Source organism: Clupea harengus, chromosome 20, assembly GCF_900700415.2.
Source record: "Clupea harengus chromosome 20, Ch_v2.0.2, whole genome shotgun sequence".
Taxonomy (NCBI): Eukaryota; Metazoa; Chordata; class Actinopteri; order Clupeiformes; family Clupeidae; genus Clupea; species Clupea harengus.
The window spans coordinates 17,105,415-17,126,210 of record NC_045171.1 but is presented as its reverse complement, the minus strand read 5'-3'; the positions used below and the strand labels follow the sequence as shown (position 1 = coordinate 17,126,210).

At 46.0% G+C, this 20,796-nt stretch overlaps 1 protein-coding gene across 1 annotated transcript in view; it reads right to left on the bottom strand.

Annotated features, from left to right (window-relative positions):
- Positions 1-417: 417 nt before the first annotated feature.
- The window catches only part of fat2 (FAT atypical cadherin 2), a 53,295-nt gene continuing 32,916 nt past the window's right edge, over positions 418-20,796 (bottom strand). The window contains exons 17-24 of the mRNA XM_012834344.3: positions 18,703-18,846; positions 16,965-17,162; positions 15,241-16,063; positions 13,016-13,170; positions 7,367-7,841; positions 5,423-5,576; positions 4,362-4,870; positions 418-3,269 (exon numbers count right to left, since the gene is read on the bottom strand). Of these exons, the coding sequence (XP_012689798.2) occupies positions 2,722-3,269; positions 4,362-4,870; positions 5,423-5,576; positions 7,367-7,841; positions 13,016-13,170; positions 15,241-16,063; positions 16,965-17,162; positions 18,703-18,846 (3,006 nt within the window). The 3' untranslated portion in view covers positions 418-2,721. The remainder of the gene's footprint in view (positions 3,270-4,361; positions 4,871-5,422; positions 5,577-7,366; positions 7,842-13,015; positions 13,171-15,240; positions 16,064-16,964; positions 17,163-18,702; positions 18,847-20,796) is intronic.

Genomic DNA, 20,796 nt, shown 5'->3' with positions numbered 1-20,796 from the left:
GAGAGCGAGGAGAGATTACATGAAACTACTTGTCACCATCTAAATTAGTTCCACCTGATTAAAAACATCATCTCATCGAGAGGAATAGTGATTAAATCTAACTGCCAGTTGAGAGGGCTTAACTGTATGACAAAATGAAACAAAACACCAGTAGATTTGCACCAGATGAAAAGTCAAAGAAAGATCACATCTCCGCATACTTCTACTCAGACATCTTCTGCTCTTCCCTACAGCAGATGAGAATGTGATTTGCGATCTGCATGGATCAGTTGTTCTTTTTGATAGCATTTATTCATGTCCTTATATTCTGCCACAATGATCTGAAGATAAATGACAACAGAGACACATTTGATTAAATCTCTTTTCACAGAGAAACCAGTTCAAACACAGCACACAAAATCAAAAAATGAAACACGGTTTTTCAAAATCAAATATATTTATTTATATATACTTTACATATATATATTGTTTTTTACATTCTGTTGAATTCACTGGACTGGCACATGTTACGCGCATACACATATAAACCCATACAGGAACAACTCTCCACAACAGAGAACAAAACACTGTGATCCAACCACAGCTTATAAAGCCAAACAGCCCGATTAGGAGCTGCCCTTTACACAATCAATGACACAACACTTCAAAATTTCAACCTCCGCACACAAACCATGTCTTTATTCAGGAGGGCTAGGTGTGTAATCACACTACTGTGCTGCCAGACTCCGTGTTAAGTCAATGGACCTCGCTCGTTGAAGACGGCCCAGAAAGAAAGGGGCTGTGGCGTCCACATGAAACAGTGCATGCATTAACTAACCGTACGGTCACTAATCACAAAGCACATAGTTGAGATGTAACATACCAAACATACCAAAGAGGAAATTCACATTCACTCACACACCTCAACCATATGAAAATCAGTGTGTAACTACTGCTACATGCTGAAAAGCTGAGAGGGAATGTAGTTGGTGTAGTTTTAAGAGTCAGCAAAGGACATTTTTTGGAATGATTTTGAAACTTGTAATAGAGCAGCACATACTTAGGTGCTTCTTTACGGACTTTCCTTAAGCTGTCATATTAAGCTGACTGTTGTTTAAAAGCGAAGAGAACAGAGGGGAGGTGGAATCTTTTCTTTACAGTTCTCTCTCCACACATTAGTGCTCAGAAGAGCTGATCTCTCTGCGAAACATCAACTCCCTGTTTCACGTTGGCTTGTTCATTTGAACAGGCACAACGGAAACATTAAACATTAGACTTTATATGACCTCATTCTATTTTGACTGCTGGCGATGGTAAAAGCGAGTTTATTCAGCGAAAGGGACCCAGTTCAGTGGGATAGGGTCCCCTCCAGTGTGTGACCAAACATCAGTGCATGTCTTTAGAGACTCCTAACATCTTTAAGTGAACATTTTAAGCACATCTGCTACCCCCCCACCCCATCCCGGTACTGCTCCTTCTCACCGCCCATCAACCACACAATCGTATATGCTACATTCAATTCAGTTTTCTTTAACCAATGTGTGCATTCCCACTCCTTATAGTGAGGGGCCTGCCCCCACAGACTGAAATTGAATGACTTTGACATACACAGATGGGTAGGCACCTCTGGGGAAGTGGAGCTCTTTTTAAATAATGGGGGAGATTATGCAGTGTGGCGTTGCATTTCTAGATGATTAGCAGAGCTCTAAAAACTTTTTTTAATTTTATAAAAGAGCTATCAGGACACACACACACACACACACACACAGACCCTCACCCTCCCACAGCACTTTGCAAGTTAATGTGACGCCCTGATGAAACAGGGTTTGATCGTCTGACTCTCATCCCTCTCCACTCTGTGACTCCTGCATCTCTGAACTCTCTGTGGTGATTACATTTGATGTGTGTGGTGGTTGCTCGGCCTTCATCAAAACACAGCTTGTTTTTTTTTTGTAGTTGTAGTTATTTGTTGCTGGGGTGTCAGTGGAGGCAGAGAGAGAGAGATAGAGAGAGAATACAGGAGGACAAGCAGAGACAATAAAAAGCAAAATAGGACCAGATTTCCTGTCAGGAAAAACAGAGAGAGCGCACTCCAGGAATATGGGTGGAGGGAGGGGGTTGAGGTGATTGCGAGTAGAGGGGAGGGGAGGGAGGGATGGATGGAATACAACAAACTTTCAACATCACTGTGAGCTGACTCTTGAGAGCTTGGTCTGATCCTGTGGTGCAGTCAAAGCAGTCAGTTGGTTGCTGTCTGTGACTTGAATAAAGACACTTTATAATAATACTGTTCAGTGTTCAGCATGGATAGTCCAGCGGGATCCCAGCTTTGAGGCCCACTTCCACTTGGGATTTTCAGTGCAGTGCAGACTGGTAGCTAAAAGATTGGCAGGACTTTTTTTAGGATCAAAAGACCATCTAGGCCTCTTAGATCCTTAATAAACATGTTCAGCATCCAAAAGCACAAGATCGACCTTGTAGTGTGCCATGTGTCCTTCCTGCATGTTCAGACATGAAGCAAAACTAGGGGAATGACAGATGTTTGCAACAATTCTGGGAAGTTGTACGGCATCAGTGGTCATTGGAGACTGTAGTCTGAACTGTACTGTCCTGTAGTCTCAATATGCCAGGCTTTAAGGGCACCCTTAATACATTGTTGGCAAACTATTTAGGCCACTAGCAGGTCGTTTTAGATGCAAAGTCAAACATCACGACCTTTAAACTTGACATCCGCGACCTCCTTCAGAACATGACCTCCTCGGAGCTGCCGTAGTCGCTCTCCACCATGTCCGAGCCGGCGTAGCTACGTCGGCCGCCGTGGCGCGAGTGCCGTGGTGGCTGGGGCGCAGCCTGCCGCGACCGTGGCGGTTGAGGGGCGGCGTCTCGGCAGTCGGCGTAGGATGGCTGCGCCACACTGAGGCGCATGCCGAGGCGCTGGTAGGTGCCGCCGTCGTTGCCGGAGACGTTGTCCATGCTGCGTGCGTGCTGCGCCGGGTAGTAGCTGATGGCCGTGTACTCGTTGGGGCACTGGTGGCTGGGCAGGGGCAGTCCGTCGGGGCCCAGGAAGTCATCTAGATTCTGGTTGCTGTAGCAGGGTGGGAGGGGGGCACGCCGGTCCCCCCCACCGCCGCGATCCAGCGGGAACGGAAAGCCCCCGAAGCGCGAGTTGCGCCGTGAGTCGCGCCGCGAGTCGGTAGACGTTGACGCCGGGTAGGTGTTCTCCACAATGTCGAACTGCGGGAACTCCTGGACCGCGGGGCGGCCGAAGTAATCTGGGTCGGCTGGGTAGACTGCAGGGGAAGAGAGGGAGAGAAGACAGAGTGTGATTCATTACCATACCCAACACTGCAGGACTCCCCGAAGCACCGCGTGCCTTAGATCTGCTCCTGGCCTGACATCCCACATTCAGCTGATCAAAGGCTGGTGAATGTGCTGAGTGGAGTCAGGACAGGAAAGCAGAGGCGCCCCTCGAATGCAAAACCACTAGCACAGCTTCACCATGAGCTAAATGCTAATCTGTTCTATTTCCTACACCAAAACCCCTGCACATTTCACATTGTTGTCTAAATGCACAGCAGAATCTGTCCGAACAGGTTGCAATGTGGCGCTAAGAAGAACAGCCTGTGGCCCACGGTGGTCATATATGAAACTGTGGACCTTGCTCATTTCGCTGAGAGCCCCAAGTGACCGTGGTTCAGTCAGCTCTCCCGGTCTTGAGAGTTTTCTCTCCAGGCCTGTGCCTAATAAAAACAAGGTCCCGCAGAACATTCCGTATATGCCGCGAGCGGTTCTGTCCGTCTGAAAGTGCTCTTTGAGAGCTTAATGAGCGTTTAATTTACTGCAGGTCTGGGAGAGCAAACAGTGACGCAGCTGGGTCATGCATCATTTAACATCAACTGAGCACAGAGAGAATACACTCATTGGCGGCGTGAGGCATACTCGACTTGTGTGTGCCAGTCTATCAACTGCGCAGGTGTTTGGTATGCAACAGAGCAGCCTGAGCCAGGCTGTATTTTAGCCTAAGAGTGAAAGATACGATGAGGGTAGAGGACAAAAGACAGAAAGACAGAGTGAGAGTGGAAGAGATAAAGAGAAGACAAAGAAAGAGAGAAAGTGAGTAAGTGAGAGAGAGAAAGAAAGCGGGAGAACAACAGACAGAGAAAAAAGAGGGGAGAGAGAGAGAGAGAAAGACAGATAGAGCACGAGACAAAGAAAGAGAGAAGAAGAGACGGATTGGTAGCATTGACATCTGATGATGTAGAAAATAATTCACTTTATAACTCAAAATCTCTCTCAGTGTCCATAGTGTTCCACTCAGTCTAACCTCAACTGAAAAAGGACTGAGTAAGAAACCGATAAATAAATGGTGAAACGGTGCACACCTTCATAGCTGAGTTCCCAGTTGTTGTTTTTGACGATGGACTCGTTGTCTGAGGTGGAGGGAGGGGGCGTGGGCTTCGGCAGGTTGGGGGCCACGCTGCACACCACTGGCCCCTGCGGCTTGGCGCTGAGCTGCTTCAGTGTGCGGAAGGGGCTATGGTCCAGGTCGCTCCTCGAGCCAATCAGAGTGCTCATCTCCATGGGAGGCGTGTGCTCCCCGTCGGCCGCCATCATGCTCTTCGTGAGGTGCGGTGGGAAGTAGCCGTTGGAGTCCTGCACGCAGATGGGCTTGTGCTTCCTCTGCTTGACGTAGCGCTTACGCAGGTACACGAACGCCGCCACCAGCATGAAGAGGGCAAGGATGCCCCCCACGATCTCCACCATCTCCAGGTAAGTGATGCCGAGAGACACCAGGGGCAGCGGGTCGCAGTGGAAGGACCTATCCGCTCTCTTACAGTCAAACCCACTGGGACAAGGGTTTGGAGAGCACGGGTCCACCAGGTTCTGACACCTAAGCGTTTGCGAAAAAGACAGAAACAAGAGGCAAATTAGTGTTTTTGGAGCACTACGAGTATTTTCACTAGACAAGTGATTATGCTATAGTAAAGGTGGCTTAGTTATGTGAAACTGAAGTGGTGTTAGTGTAAAATGATTGATTATGCTTTCAGTACCTGTACTTTGGGATTTTGTGCATACAAGGGCCCTTGAGCAAGTGCTTGTGTAAGTATGTGAGTTAGTGAGTTTGTGTGTGTGTGTGTGTGTATGTGTGTGTGTGTGTGTGTGTGTGTGTGTGTGTGTGTGTGTGTGTGTGTGTGTGTGTGTGTGTGTGTGACTGTGAGAGAGAAATGTTTGTGCATGCTGTTTATGTGTCTGTATAGTGTGTGTGTATGTATGTGTGTGTGACAATGAGAGAGGGATGTTTGTGTATGCTGTGTGTGTCTGTGTGTGTGTTTGTGTGTGTGTGCGTGTATGTGTCTGTATGGTGTGTGTGTGAGGCTGTGAGAGAGGGAAGTTTGTGTATGATGTGTGTGTGAGTGTGTGTAAGTGTGTGTGCAAACCTCACCTGCTTCCCTCGCTGTTCTGGGTGCAGTTGCAGAAGTAACCTTGCAGCTTTGGCACACACTTGCTGCCGTGGCTGCAGGGCTGGGAGGCACAGGGGTTGTCTGCCAGCTCACACCGCGAGCCAAAGAAGCGTCCTGGACAGCTGCAGCGGATGTCTGCCACACACAAATATAGGCCAGTCAGGGATGACTGAGACTGGCTGCCACCGATAGACTGAAGTTGAACACGCTGAGGAACATGACTTCAACATTATCTGAACACTGTCTAGGAACATGACCTAAACACTGTCTGGGAACATTACCTAAACACTGTCTAGGAACATTACCTAAACACTGTCTGGGAACAAGACCTAAACACTCTCTAGGAACATGACCTAAACACTCTCTAGGAACATGACCAAAACACCTCCCATGGTTCCTCATGGATGTTAAAGGTGAAAGTTCAATGCAATATCTCTAGATATCAAACCTTTATAAAGATATAAGGAACTTTAAGGTTTCTCCTATACACAAAAGCTGAAGGTTAAGGCTGGTCCTGGGGATATACATATCTTAAAAAGCAGCCTCACAGAGTTTTGTCTAAAACTAGCAAGCAATAACCTCGCAAACAATATTCTTAGCGATAGCGTGCTGTGAAAGCTTTTCTATCATTTTCGAGGGGTGTTCCCACCCAAACCACAAAACTACATAGTGCATAGCCTGGACGGCTAGTGGAAACAACAGGTGTGTTTATCTGTCCTTCACATGACCATGTACCATCAAAATTCATTTGAAGATCGTATCAACAGTGGTTGCTCATGAAAACATTCCTCAAAAAGTGGCAAATTGCTGCACAGTATTGCTTTGAGAAAAGTGTGAGCTAAAACTGAGTGCATTGTGAGTAAACTTGTACTCCACTTAGCCTAACATGTAATGAACTTAGTTAGCATAGCTATTATCTGCATTGGCAGTCAAAAGGGAGGAATCAAGCGTTTGTTATAGGGCCATTGATCCTCTCTGAAATTGGATAAATAGCCTTAATTGAAATTCTCTTGTGGCGTCCTCAACAACCCACTCATGGAAAGACACAACGGAGGCTGTGAAAATTGCTGTTTCTGGGGCAACGTCTACTTTAATCGCAGCTCTGATAAGTTGGTTTCAGTGCTTTTATTGCAGTCTGTCTGTGTGTGTGGGTGTATTTCAAGATGTCACACTTTCATTTTGCTCACAGGGTTTTTTTTGGGGGGGGGAGGGGGAGGGGGGTGGATGCTTTACAAAGCCACACATAGAATGTTTGTCTCTGAGAGAAAGCACAATCCACAAATCACATGGTATTGTGCCATCTGACAATAGTGACTAATGACTACTTTCCTCCAGACGAGAAGGAAAGGGAGAGAATGACGAGAGTCCAAATAACACTGAAGCTTATCCCCAAGCCTTTTTTGTCCTATGTTCTTTCCATCATCCATTATCATATTGTCAGGCAAGCTACCTGCTTCCCTAACCCGTCATGGTTACGTTCACAGAGCAAAAGCACACAAACAGACAGCCCAGATATCCCACTGTGACATTTCACAAAGTTTTATCTGTCACGTGCAGCTGCCTGCACAGACTGTCAATGACATTTATATTTATTTCTATTTCAGGGTTTAAGACCGTTACAAAAACAGGCTGACTAGAATCTGCTAGTATAACATTCAGAGTAATATACTGCATACATTTAATTTTAGTCAGCATAATGAAAAGTGGCTAAATTACAGTTTTCAATTGATTTCAAACTGAATTCAATTTGTGGAAGAATGTCAAATCACACTCCCCAGAATCTACTTCATGTCGGCCTATCCATGCACATGTTAGTGAATGAAAAAAAACATGACGCATCCTTAATTGATCCAAATCATCCTTTCAAACACCTGAAAAAAGGCTGAATCCACCGCAGTGATTTCAGACACCAAGCAAGCACTCACCTCCGCCGTCGCCCTCCTCACAGGAGCCTCCGTTCTCACAGGGCTGACTGGCACATCCTCCCTCCGCCGAGCAGCACTGGTAGATCCCGAACACGCGGTTCCCCCCGGGCCCGGAGCTGGACCCCAGCTGGGCCTCGGCTCTCCTCACGGCCTCCCCGTTGAACTCCACTCCCTCCAGGCATCCCCTGAGGCCCTGCGGCCCCCCGCGCTGCTGCTCCAGCTGGGACTCCGATCCGGCAGCAGTGGCCAATAGCAGGGCTCCGCGGGGCCTCACCAGCCGGCAGGGTTCCAGGAGCGTGGCGTGGGTGGGCGGCGCATGGCTGTTACCGTCGACGCTGAGCCTTAGGGACGTGCCATTGACGTCCAGGCGGACGCGGTGCCAGCGGCCGTCAGACACGTGGTACCCACTCATGTGGAGGGTGCCGGGGAGCTGGTTGCCGCAACTGTACCGGAACCGCAGCTCTCCATCCTCCAGCTGTCGGGGGAATAGGGGAAACTTTAGCGTCTGGTATACTTAATTAAAAAAGAGGGGGTCTTAGAAAAGTATACATCACGCAGTCATGATGTTCAGATTTGTAACTGGTCTCTTGAGAGATTTGGGTTACAGTATGTTTGCTTTTATTGATTTCCTGCTGGAGTAGCCAATTGATTATTGGTGGCCTACAGCAGGAATATATTTCTACAAATCATACATCAAGCACAGATCAGATCTGACAAAAATGGGTCGAAGATGGGACCTGCATCAATAATGGAACATGGAAATGCAGAAATCAGGAGCACACAGAAAAAGACACCCTCTGCCAACTTGAGTACTATTATTTTTTAAATGTACACCTCATGTTTAAAGATACATGATTGACATGGAATCCTCTCCAACACCTTTAATGCACTGATGAGGATGTCAAAGATGAGATGCTGTCCTTTTCACTGAAACATTCCATTGTGCCAGAATGAGGACTGGTATCTAGGTGCTTTTAGCTAACTGGTTAGCTATATCCCCACAGTTATTCAGATGCAAATTAAATGAAGCAGGAGACTTCATTAGGGTAAAATTCCCAGATAACACAGATAACATGTGTCTGATGCAGTGTGCATGACTGTTAAGGAAAGGAGTGGCATTTAGATGCTTTTACCTCTCTGGTTAGCTATATCCCCACAGTTATTCAGATGCAAATGGTTAGTAAGGCAGGAGACTTAATTAGGGTAAAATTCCCCGAAAACACTCTATTTAGTACATGTCTGATGCACATATGTTGTGTCTTCTGTCTTTTTAATTTGTTGATTTATGTTGATCTTGCTAACAAGCAATGAAAGGCTATTGGCTCATAAAAGCAATAACTGCTCAAAACCTTGGCATCCTTATCCAGTTCAGAGGAGTATTTTTAACAATACTACGGCTTTTCAGCATTATGATGAAAGTTTATCTATATCTTTATGTCTTTTATGAATAAAACAAGATGGAAGTTCGACTACACACCTTTCATGGTCATGAGATATCTGTGAGACAGACAAATAGACCCTGGCATTTTATTCAATTCAGCAGACTCAACTGCCAAAACCCATAGTCCTCTTCTCGCATTTGGCAGACAAAGTGACCTAACACACTTTCCATCCAAGGTTAAACAACATATTCACCTGTATGTTCTTAGTCAAAGGAAGAACACAAAGCCCTACATTATTCTGTGAGTGGATAACGACACTTTTAGCTGACAAGCTGCAGTATGGATCTCCCCTACTCCGGTCAAGCCTTAGGATGCAAGGTCACTCTGTTTCAAAAGACCCATAGAACTTGCATAGACTCTGGTATTTGTCCCATCAGCTAGTTCTAGCAGATAAATAACAATATATTCATACGTTTCCCCAAGGCCTTGGCTGCCTCCCTCCCTACCCTCGTTAAAAATGCATGCATGGCTTGCGCCTGTATTTTCCAAAAATTATCAGGCATTACACTGATGTGCATCGCATCCATTATTAATGCAATCCTCTGTACACAGGAGGATATAATTGCTTTATAGAAGTCTTCACAGGGGCTTGAGATACGGAGAGTTGGGTACGGGGCTCTCTGCTTCGATACTGGGCAGCATACCGACCCGTGGTTGTTTGGTGTTTCGTGTGTTTACTGACGAGGGCTCAGATTTCTCGCTGTTGCATTGTCCTGAACTTTCCAGTGGCAGTTTATTAGAATAGGAACATGATTGGGAACATGACCTAAACACTGTCTAGGAACATGACCTAAACACTGTCTAGGAACATGACTTGAACATTGTCTAGGAACATGACTTGAACATTGTCTAGGAACATGACCTAAACACTGTCTAGGAACATGACCTGAACACCTTCCATGGTTCCTTATTGATGTTAAAGGTGAAAGTTCAATGCAAAATCCTATAATGATCCTTTGCTGAAAAAAGTGATTATGAACATCAGACCCAAATCTGAACCCATGTTAGATATAAAGACCTTTATAAAGTACTTTAAGCTGAAAAGCTGAAGGTAATGCTGGTCCTGGTGATATCCAGATCTTAAAAAGCAGCATCATGGAGTTTTTGTCTAAAACTAGCAAGCAATAACCTCGCAAACAACACCAACAGCCTAGTTGGCAATGACAAAAGCTTGCCACGGGCACTCACATATTTTGGCAATAGTCTTAGCGATGGCGTGCTGTGAAAGCTTTTCTTACATTTTCGAGGGATGTTCCCACCCGAACCAGAAAACTACATAGTGCATAGCCTAGACGGCTAGTGGTAACGACTAAAAATTCCCTCGTTAAAAATGCATACATGGCTTGCGCCATCAGGCATTACAATGATGTGCAGCGCATCCATTATTAACCCTCCTGTTACCTTCAAATGTACTAACATCTTTTATTCTTGGGGTCAATTTGACCCCAGCAATTAAAACCTCCAAAAAATTATTATAATTAAAAATTTTACTTATTAATTATTATAATTTAAATTTTATAATTTAAATTTAATTTTACTGACGAGGGCTCGGATTTCTCGCTGTTGCATTGACCGGAACTTTCCAGTGGCAGTTTATTAGAATAGAATAGAACAGAAAAGCCTTTATTGTCATTGTATTTCTACAACGAAATTTTGAGTGCTTCTCCTGTTGGTGTGACGAGGGACAACATATAACCCCAAAACAACATATAACATAACAATACTCCAACTATCCAAAAACAGTAGGAACAGCCCCCCAAAAAATATATATATATATACATTAAGAGTAGAACAAAGTGCGGTGGCATAGACTAAAGTACTTCAATAAATACATCAATTAATACAGCTTTGTTTATGCACATGTGTAAGGTGACTGAGATGGTATGTGACTTGTAGTCAATAAAGTGCTTAGTGTTTAGTGCATGTCGGTATTTAGAGTTCTGATGGCTGTCGGGAAAAAACTGTTCTTAAGACGCGTGGTCCTTGCTCTAAAGGATCTGTACCGTCTGCCTGAGGGCAGGAGAGTAAACAGGTGGTGGCCTGGGTGAGAGGAGTCTTTTAAGATGGTTTGGTAGCGGGAGCGGGCAATGGATTCCAGGGAGGGCAGTGAGCAGCCAGTGATTTTTTGTGCTGTGTTGATGACCCTTTGGAGGGCTCTCTTGTCTGCTGCAGTGCAACCGGAGTACCACGCTTATGTAATACGCTTATTAGTGTGGGTGGTTTTGATTTGTCCGTTTGTCTGTATATGTACACGTATGTTTAAGTGTGTGTATATACCAATAAATCCCCGAGCATTAACTTATGTTACTTATGACAGGTGTTGCATGGGACTGTCTGTGTGTGTGTGTGTGTGTGTGTGTGTGTGTGTGTGTGTGTGTGTGTGTGTGTGTGTGTGTGTGTTTAAAGAAGTAACGGCTGAAGTTGGCTGGCATTATCCTCATTATCCTCATTATGTGCAATTACTGGAAATCCTCTTTTCAGGTGACGCTTCAGAAATGTCCCAACATAAAAGAGAAAGACACAGACTTGAGGTGTTTCTCTTGTCTTTAAGCGTTGAAGCCGACATTAAACATATGAGCTTCCACAAAGACCTGATATGAATTAGGTCCAGTCAAGGGAAAACCTAATTACCACAATCAATGCGTGAGCCCAGACCACTGCATCTCAAAGGGTATCTTCTTAACTGTTTTTATCTCATCAGAGATCTTGTTCCCCTTAATAATGTTACATCCTGGCTGTCACTTTTCATAAATGCCTGTGCTGGTTAACTGACAAGTCACCTTTTCTTCTGTCTCGCTTGTCTGGGGCGGTTTTGTCCGAAAGGAAGCCATTTCCATTTGAAAGGTAATTACTTAAAGAGTGAATAAACACAGGAGGAAGAAAAATGAAGCAGCCAGGACCCAGGGGAGTCAGGTGTGATTGTAATTCCACAAGTTTTCGAAGGGATGAACGGAGCTTTTGTGCTAAGTCTGAATATTGATGAGATCTCACGGAGGCCGATGTTCATTTGTTAAGGTACCAAGGTGCAGCACGCGCAGGAGGGGGACAAAAATCCTGCCATGTCTCACGTCAAAGTGTGTGTGTGTGTGTGTGTGTGTGTGTGAGAGAGAGAGTGAAGCTCGTGTGGAAATGTATGCAGGAGGATTCTTGGATGACCATGTGTAACCATTCTTTTTGAAGCGCCTCCCTGACAATGAAATGGACTTGTGTGCCAGCACTCAATACCCAGGAGATAAAGGGGCAAGAAGAGAGAGAGAGGGAGGGGAGAGAGAGAGGGAGAGAAAGAAAAGATGAAAAATAGTTTCCAGCCACTTACATAGAATATTCTATTATGATGTATAAATAAGGAGGCTTGTGGGAATAGCGTGGCAGGCATTTGATGTGCTGAATGGCTGTTTTATCAAGGTTTGCTCTGAGAATTCTTTATCTGTCTCATAATTTACAATGACATTGTTATTCCCTTCCATAAGCCCACTGCATAGTCGCCGAGTCGTGCTCCAACTAAGCTGAAATCCTCCCTTCCCATAAGCTCCAAAAATATGATGAGGGTCTAGATAATAAAACACACTTGCACACGCACACACACACGCAAGTACACACACACGCACACGGACGTATGAACCATAACCCCTAGCATGCTACAGAAAGACCGGACTGAGCGACCCAATCTGCCGCCATAGCACGGCCCCTAGAGAGGACACAGAGAATGAGCAGACACACCAAAGGGTGACTGGAGCGATATCAAATCACTGTATTTGCTCTCGAAAATCCCCTCTGGAATGCCCATATCCTGATTAACTGGCACGCCAAATCCTGTCAACGGTATTCGAATTAAAAAAATGACTTCAAAAGGTCCTTTGCCTTCCTGGTGTCACCAGCATGATATGTGATGCCTAATGATGTACTGTGATACTGAACACAGCGCTGTCACAGTCTGTAGTGTGAGGAATATTTTATGCTGTTTAGTTGTAGTTCTCACAAAGATGTGTTTAGAGAAGTCCATTCCATGAGTTGGGAATGAGTAGGAGTTTATTTGTATTCCAAACAAACCTTCCCTTCCTGTCAGTTTCCTGCATCCTGTGCAGAGCACTTTTTTTTAAAAGCAACATACATTGACGTTTTTCTGACTTTTAACGGTCATCCTTCGCCGCAACCAGGTCTTGTTCCACTTAAGACATGAGAACGAGAGACATTCAACCAGGCCTACCTTTAAGGTTCCCCAGTCCGAGCCATTAGTGGCCATGATGACAGCTTCTCTCTGAAATGTCTTGATACGCAGAGACAGATGGAACTGTTGCACCTGCTCGTCGGCTTGATACAGGTATTTCAGGTAGCCGTGGCCATCAAACTGAATCGCCGAATCTGAAAGGCAGAGCAAAGCATCTCAACACATATGCTAATACACTACTGGAGAGTACTCGAGCAGTTTCTACATTAACTCTAAGTACTCATTATTCAGGTGATGCTGGACCTCGCACACTGCATGCACTCAGTTTCCAGCCCTTAGAAAACAGACAGTAGGATAGCAACAGCAAAGGGCCAAGTCAGTTGTATGGAAGGTCTATGATAAAACGGAAAATCCCAAATGTTCTTTCCCAACTGTCAACACTTATTGAAAAGAAAAAGAAAAAGGAAAAAAAACTGAACTAAACTTTCTATCCTGAGCTACTGTAAAATGTTGGTAACAACAACGTTAAAATATCATCAGTATCATTCATTCATCACCATTGCATCAGGTAAGACCAATTGTTATCTTTATATCATATAATTATTTTTATGCTCTACATGCTGAGACCAACCCCATCATAGTTGTATAGTCTTTGAATTGATGCAGGGCTCCTGTATCCAGCTCTGTAGCCTAATTACGAAGCTCCTAGCAAGCGGATGGTATGTACACCATATAGGGTTTCTAGACATCGCATTGCAATCTCCTGCACGAATTGATAGATTTCAAGGGGGCTCTCACGGCATTGTAATTGCTGTGGACTGACATAATCAGCTGTCCTCAGGGGCCCTCTTCCAGCTCGAGGCCCCAGACAACTGCCTGCTTTGCCTCCCATGTCCAAACGCCCCATGCATTTCCTCCTCTGCTTATAAAATACAACAGCGGACGCGTGCCAAATGCACCACAGCTGCCGTTGCGGCTTTGCCAAACCGCTCCCTGCACTACAGCTGGTGCCCACTTATTGTTTGAGAAATAGCTGAATGAAATCTTCTGAGGTGAGTGGGTATCGTTCCAAAACCATACCCTTGCTCTCTCCCTGCCTCTGTTTAAAGTTCACATGTTCACACATTCACACGTTCACACGTTCACACACACACACACACACACACACACACACACACACACACACACACACACACACACACACACACACACACACACACACACCACACACACACTGTTAGGATCAATCTAGGAATTAGGAATTTGTGGCATGACTACACTCACTTGCCCAATATGTGATCGTAATAAACATCGAAGAATCACACTCCGGAGATAAAACAGTTAGGGATTAACACAGCTCTTCTCCTCTGCGAAGATTTCCAGATTCCCCCATCGCCAATATGCATTCCTCGGAAGGGGATTTTTTTTGTCGTTCGGCTTGTCTTGGTGCATACTTTTACGCTTTTGTGCCTTATGCTGGTCAGACTAGTCAAAACAGTACGATAAGTATGTTGGCTTGGGGGCTCGGGGCAGGGTAACTAACTGTGGCATCTGCCAAGCCATGAGGAATGCACACTTCAATAAGGAGATCATTATTCCTGTTGGCTCCAGTCTCATCTCTCTCTAATCCCCTTTGGCAGAGAGGAAACATTCAAGAGTAGAAGATGTGGGGATGAGGGAAGGGAATTGAGGATTCTGAAGGAGTATTGACCACTACTGACTTAACCTTGGAGATGCCACAATATTACCACAGTAATCTGTGCCACATAAATTACCCACAATTACTATTCTATGCTTTTTTCACTGACACACACACACACACACACACACACACACACACACACACACACACACACACACACACACACACACACACACACACACACACACACACACACAGCTGAGCTATGTAATTATTATGCAACTATTAATCATGTTAGTTGCTTGTGGTATTGGGAGACTGTTGGACTGTTGAAGTCTGTTTTTTCCCTGGTGAACTCTGAATCTGGTGATGGATGAACTGATAGATAGATGGATGGATGAAGAGTAGTGGATTTACAGTGATCCTTTCATCTGATTCTAGATGGATGGACGGTTGGTAGATTGGTTGGTTGACTGATTGTCTGATTGATTGTTTGATTAACTGACAAACACACAGATAGACTGTGGGGAATAGAGAAGTGGGATAGGTAAACAGATACTTATTGATCCTGAAGGGTTATTAGGAAAGGCTGGACTTGACCGGTGGTGGGCCAGGCACCTACCATTACAGGAGCAGACGCTCTCCCAGTGGTGGTGTGGCGTGATGAAGCCCATTCTGGCCGTGGCGTAGTGGCTAAGCCTCTCCTCGCTCATGAGCACCGAGCTCCTGCATCCCCGCGGGGGGCACCCGGGCTCCAGGCAGCCATCATGGTGCAGACGCAGCACGCTCAGACCCAGCGCCGCCTCCGCGTTCGCCACCGCCCCTGCCAGACGCTGGGTCAGCCCGCTCCCTCCTCCTCCTCCTCCTCCGCCTCCGCCCCCGTCCTGTGGTCGCCATAGGAGCAACACGTCCAGGACCAGGGAGTTGGGTTCCTGCTGCAAGCTGGCGATGTGGAGCTCGTGCCTGGGGAGGTCCAGCGCCGTGCTCAGGCTCCTCTGCAGGCCTCTCCAGTGGTCGCCCAGGAACTCCTCGGGGGAGAGGCCGGCGAGCCGCAGGCTGAAGCCGTGGTCCAGAGCCCGCTGGCTGGCCGCCCACACGTTCACCCGCACCGCCGCCCAGGCGCTGAAGCTCCCGTCGGACACGCTCACGTTCAGCGTGTAGGCACCGGGCTCCAGATCCTCCTCGGCCACTACCTTCCCATCTGAGGAGTCCACAGAGAAGCGGCTGCTCGCGGGGGACACGGACACCAGCTGGAAGGTCAGCACGTCGTGGAGGTCCTGGTCGGAGGCGTGGAGTTTGCCGATGACGCGGCTGGAGAAGGTGGCCTCGGCGGTGGTGATGAAGACCTCGAGAGGGGACACCACCGGAGGGTATTTACTCTGCTCCGTCACGTCGATTTTCACCACGCAGATGGAGGACAGAGGGGGGTGGCCACTGTCGGTAACCTGGAGAGCCATGCAAACACAAAGCGTGAATTAAGCTGTTAATCACACACACACACACACACACACACACACACTGCAGCCTCACTCTTCAGGTAAGGAAGGGACACTTCTACTGATCCCAACTTACACTCACAGTTACACACAGACAGACACACACTCACTCACACACATACACACACACACACATAAACATATTCAATGTCTTTTGCACTATTATGAACTATTTAATTCTTCTGATTATATATTTCTAGAATGTACACAGTGTTTTGTTGTTTGTTTGTTGTAAGTGGGAAAATACACAAAAAGGGTTATGTGAAATAAATTCAAATTCAAATAAATCTTAGGTAGGTTCTGTTAACAGTCTGAACATTTGACACGCCAGCTGCTGCTCTATGCAAATGCCATTCAAATCCATCTCTCAAAACCTGCTTCTCTATTACAAGCACTAAATCTGCCGTGTAGTGACTGCAAGTAGACATAGTGCACACATTTATGAACAACCAACTCTCCATGCACCATATGTTTCCAAATACAAACTTGCAATTAAACTGCCATACATTTTTCATAAATTGTGGAGCGCTCCGGAAAGGCAACATTTTAACATAACAGCCTGAGCATGGTTTTGTAGAACCCACACATTTTCAACCACAAACTACAGCAACTCTCTCTATATTTTCACCTACCATTAATGACTAGTAATGGCCTGCATTTAGCTGGTGATGTTGGGGGATTGGATTTTATGTTTTTTTTCTGTGATTTTTGTTTAACTCTCTCTCTCTCTCTCTCTCTCTCTCGTATCGCGACAGGCCTGTGAGGGGACAGCGGAGAGGATTTGCTCACTGTTGTGTGGGCTTACAGATTGCTGGTTTCCAACACCTCTCTTTTTCTCTTCCTGCCTTACCTGTACTTTGAGCAGGTGGTGGGCCTTGGTCTTCTTCTTCAGGGGACCAGCGAGAGACAGCAGGCCCCCCTGGTCGATGTGGAAGCGCCGGCCCTCGTTGCCCGAGACGATGTGGAAGGAGAAGGGATTGCCGTTCTTGGGTGTGTCCTTGTCTGTGACCACCAGCTGTAGGACACTGCTGCCTACTGGCTCTCCCTCCTGTGAGAACACACACCATTTTAGAATATATACTATAATAAATATGATAATATATACTATACTATATACGTACATACATTTATATATATATACGTGTATATATATACTATAATAAATATAATAATATATACTATACTATATACACTATATATATATTTATACAAAGACAGGCACACAAAGACAAACACAACTTGGGCATGTTGCCGAGCTACTCTTATATACATTTTTGTAATGGCACCTTAGAGCTCAACGTGCATAAATATTCCATCAAACCCTTGCCACATAAGTGTGTATGTGCGCACTCAATATCACTCAATATAACAGCAAGTACTCAGTGAAAATAATAATGGATCCATTCATTCTATCATGCACTGGCATTTTCTCCAATATTAAGATGAATAGAATGCTTTCTTTGACAGAATACAGTGTTTCCTCCCTCACTGTCTCTTTGTGTCTCTCTCTTCATTTATTTTTCAGGCAGATAAACGTGTCTGACAGCTCGTTCCCAAAGCAGAGGAGGCCAAGCACATCTCTCTCTCTCTCTCTCTCTCTCTCTCTTTTTCTTTCACACACGCACACACACACACCCCCTCTCTCTCTCTCTCTCTCTCTTTCTCTCTCTTCTCCCTACCTAGTCTGTCCAACAACCCCATACACACACACACACACACACACACACACACACACACACACACACACACACACACACACACACACACACACACACACACACACACACACACTGACACCTCTTAGGCCCCTGCCAAATTGCCCCGGCACATACGCCTTGGGTGGAGGTAAATGGTCTGTGAAAAGTATTTCCAAGTCAGCAGAGTTGGCCCCTGTAATCAGTGGAGACGAACCATGTTCCAGAGCACGTCAGTAACCTCCCAAATACACACACACACACACACATGCACGTGCACAAACACACGTGTTTACATACACACACACACACACACACACACACACACACACACACACACACACACACACACACACACACACACACAGGGAAACCACTGTGCAACAAACAGTGACTTAGTGGGGGCTGGAGAGAGAGGGGAAGGCTTTCTGTGGTGGGATGAGAAGAGAATGATACCTGAACAGGGTTATGGGTGTGTGGGTGTGTGTGTGTGTGAGTGTGGGGGGGGGGGGGGGTAAAGTGGGTTGTCTTTGCTGGGGCTTTGAAGAAGAGGACATTTGTACTATTAAACTATTATGTTTGACGAGGGGGAAAGGATTTGTAAAAACAGCCGAACGGCTACCTTTGAAGTGTGTGTGTGTGTGTGTGTGTGTGTTTGAACGCGCGTGTGTGTGTGTTGAAAGCTTGTCAGTGTTGTGGATAGGTAGGTTGTCCCAACATGTGATGAGCTTGTGTGTGTATGAGAGTGTAGGGAGTGGATCAGTAGAAGAGAAGATGTGTTCCTTCCTTACCTGAAGAGTTAGGCTATAGTTAACCTGAGAATGTGTGTGTGTGTGTGTGTGTGTGTGTGTAGGGGGGATTTAGAGGGAGAGTGCAGACGTGTGTCTTTCTCACCTGAAGCGTGAGGTTGTAGTTGACCCGAGAGAACATAGGTGGATTGTCGTTGACGTCCGACACGGTTACCGTCACCTGGACTGCGGAAGACAGAGGAGGGTGTCCATCATCCGTGGCCAGCACAGTCAGCGAATAGTGGGGAATCTGTGGGAGGGAGAGAGACCCAGAGGAGTGAGAGGAGTCAAATGAGTGAGAGGAGTCAAAGGAGTGAGAGGAGTCAAAGCTTGGACAGAGAAAGAGGGCAGCACGAGGGATACAAACATGTGAGGATGACCTCCAGCCTGAAACTTTAGATTAGATTCAATTTTTGTCATTGTGCAGAGTACAGGTACAAAGCCAATGAAATGCAGTTTCGCATCTAACCAGTCCGTCGGGCAGATTTCACCACCCGCTGGAGTGCTTTACTGTCTGATGTGGAGCCATTGCCATACCACACTGAGTATGCCCTTGAGTATGCTCTTGATGTTACAGCGGTAAAAAATCCACCAGTTATATGGGATGCAGGTGAGCTTTCTTAAGGCTCCGCAGGAAGCAAAGCGGTGCTGTTGTGCCTTTTTGATCAGGATGGAGGAGTTTCAGGGACCAGGTGAGAAAATCGGAGATGTGGATGCCAAAGAATCTGAAGCTTGATACACACTCCACTACAGCTCTGTTGATGTACATGGGGGCGTGTGCGTGCCTCCTAGCTCGCCTGAAGTCCACAATGATCTACTTAGGTCTTGTGGGTCTTAAGGGCCAGGCTGTTGTCGGCACACCAAGAGCCAGGTGCTGGACCTCGTCCCTTTAGGCCGTCTCGTCATCTTTTCTGATCAGGCCTACCACCATGGGGTCGTATATAACCTTGATTATGGTGTTAGAACCATTTAGAACCATGGACAAGAATGCAGTCGTGGGTGAAGAGGGAGTGCAGAAGAGGGCTTAGCACACAGCCTTGTGGCACAACGGTGTTCAGAATGGAGAGTGGAGGAGATGGTGTCTAACTTAACAGATTGGTGTAGCTTTGTAGGTGCCAGCCATATTTGTGCAGACGTGACCCAAGGTTTTATGTGCCCTTGTGTGTGCATCAGACATATGGTCAAATCTTGACAGCACGGTACGTAGGTTGCCATTTAAGTCCCCAGCAACTACATCAGCGTTTGCATCCGGTAACTTGCCTGCATAAACTGAGGCAGCAAGAATGCATGTAGACTCTCATGGTAGATAATAGGGTTTGCATTTAATAACAGGTATTCCAGATCAGAAGAGCAACAAGTCGGTGCCCGTTGATTTATTCACATAGATTCATAAACTACCGCCCCTACTTTAACCCGTTGCTGCGGCTCTGTCAGCCCTGAAGGCCAGTTCCACCACGTTGTTTGGAACATCGTTGGAATAGGAAACAACCAAACACACTATCTTGCTAAATCTAACCTGGCGATGTGCATGCGCCGCTATGTTTGTCCAGTCATGTCATGTCTAGGCCATTGAAATTCTTAAGACGGCCACTGACATCCTAGGCCTAGAGAATGTCAATCTCCAATCTGACCTCTAACCTTAAGTGCTGCCTTATGGCCTCATGCTCTTTCTACAAATGTAGCTTCACCAGTGAGCTCACAATCTGTAACAAATCTGGGATATTTAGAGGACTGTGTAATTCTTCATTTGAATGGCGAGTTTTAGACAATTTACTTCAAACAACCAGCAAATCATCTCCACCAAACTGTCAAACATGTGTCAACTAGCACTAGCACTAGCCTCTACTAACTTTATTGAGCCATAAACATGGGCTGACACTAGCTCTTATATTGACCTCCCATAAACAAACCTCGACCCTTGACCCGTAACCCTAAAGCTATCTGTATTGATCATTGTCAACAGCCTTGACAAAAAAAATACATACATATTTTTGAACAGAGGTTTAGTGCGAGTGAGTGAGCGGCTAGGGAAAGATGGTGTATTGTGTATGCTAATAGATATAGAGAGAAGAGGCAGAGGCTTAGCGAGGCGTGATGAGGGAGGTGGGAAGAAAGACGGACAAACCAAGATAATTAAGCCGTTAATGCTGAGGATGAGAAACCCTGCCAAGATAGGTGGATGATGATGCAGACGTGCATG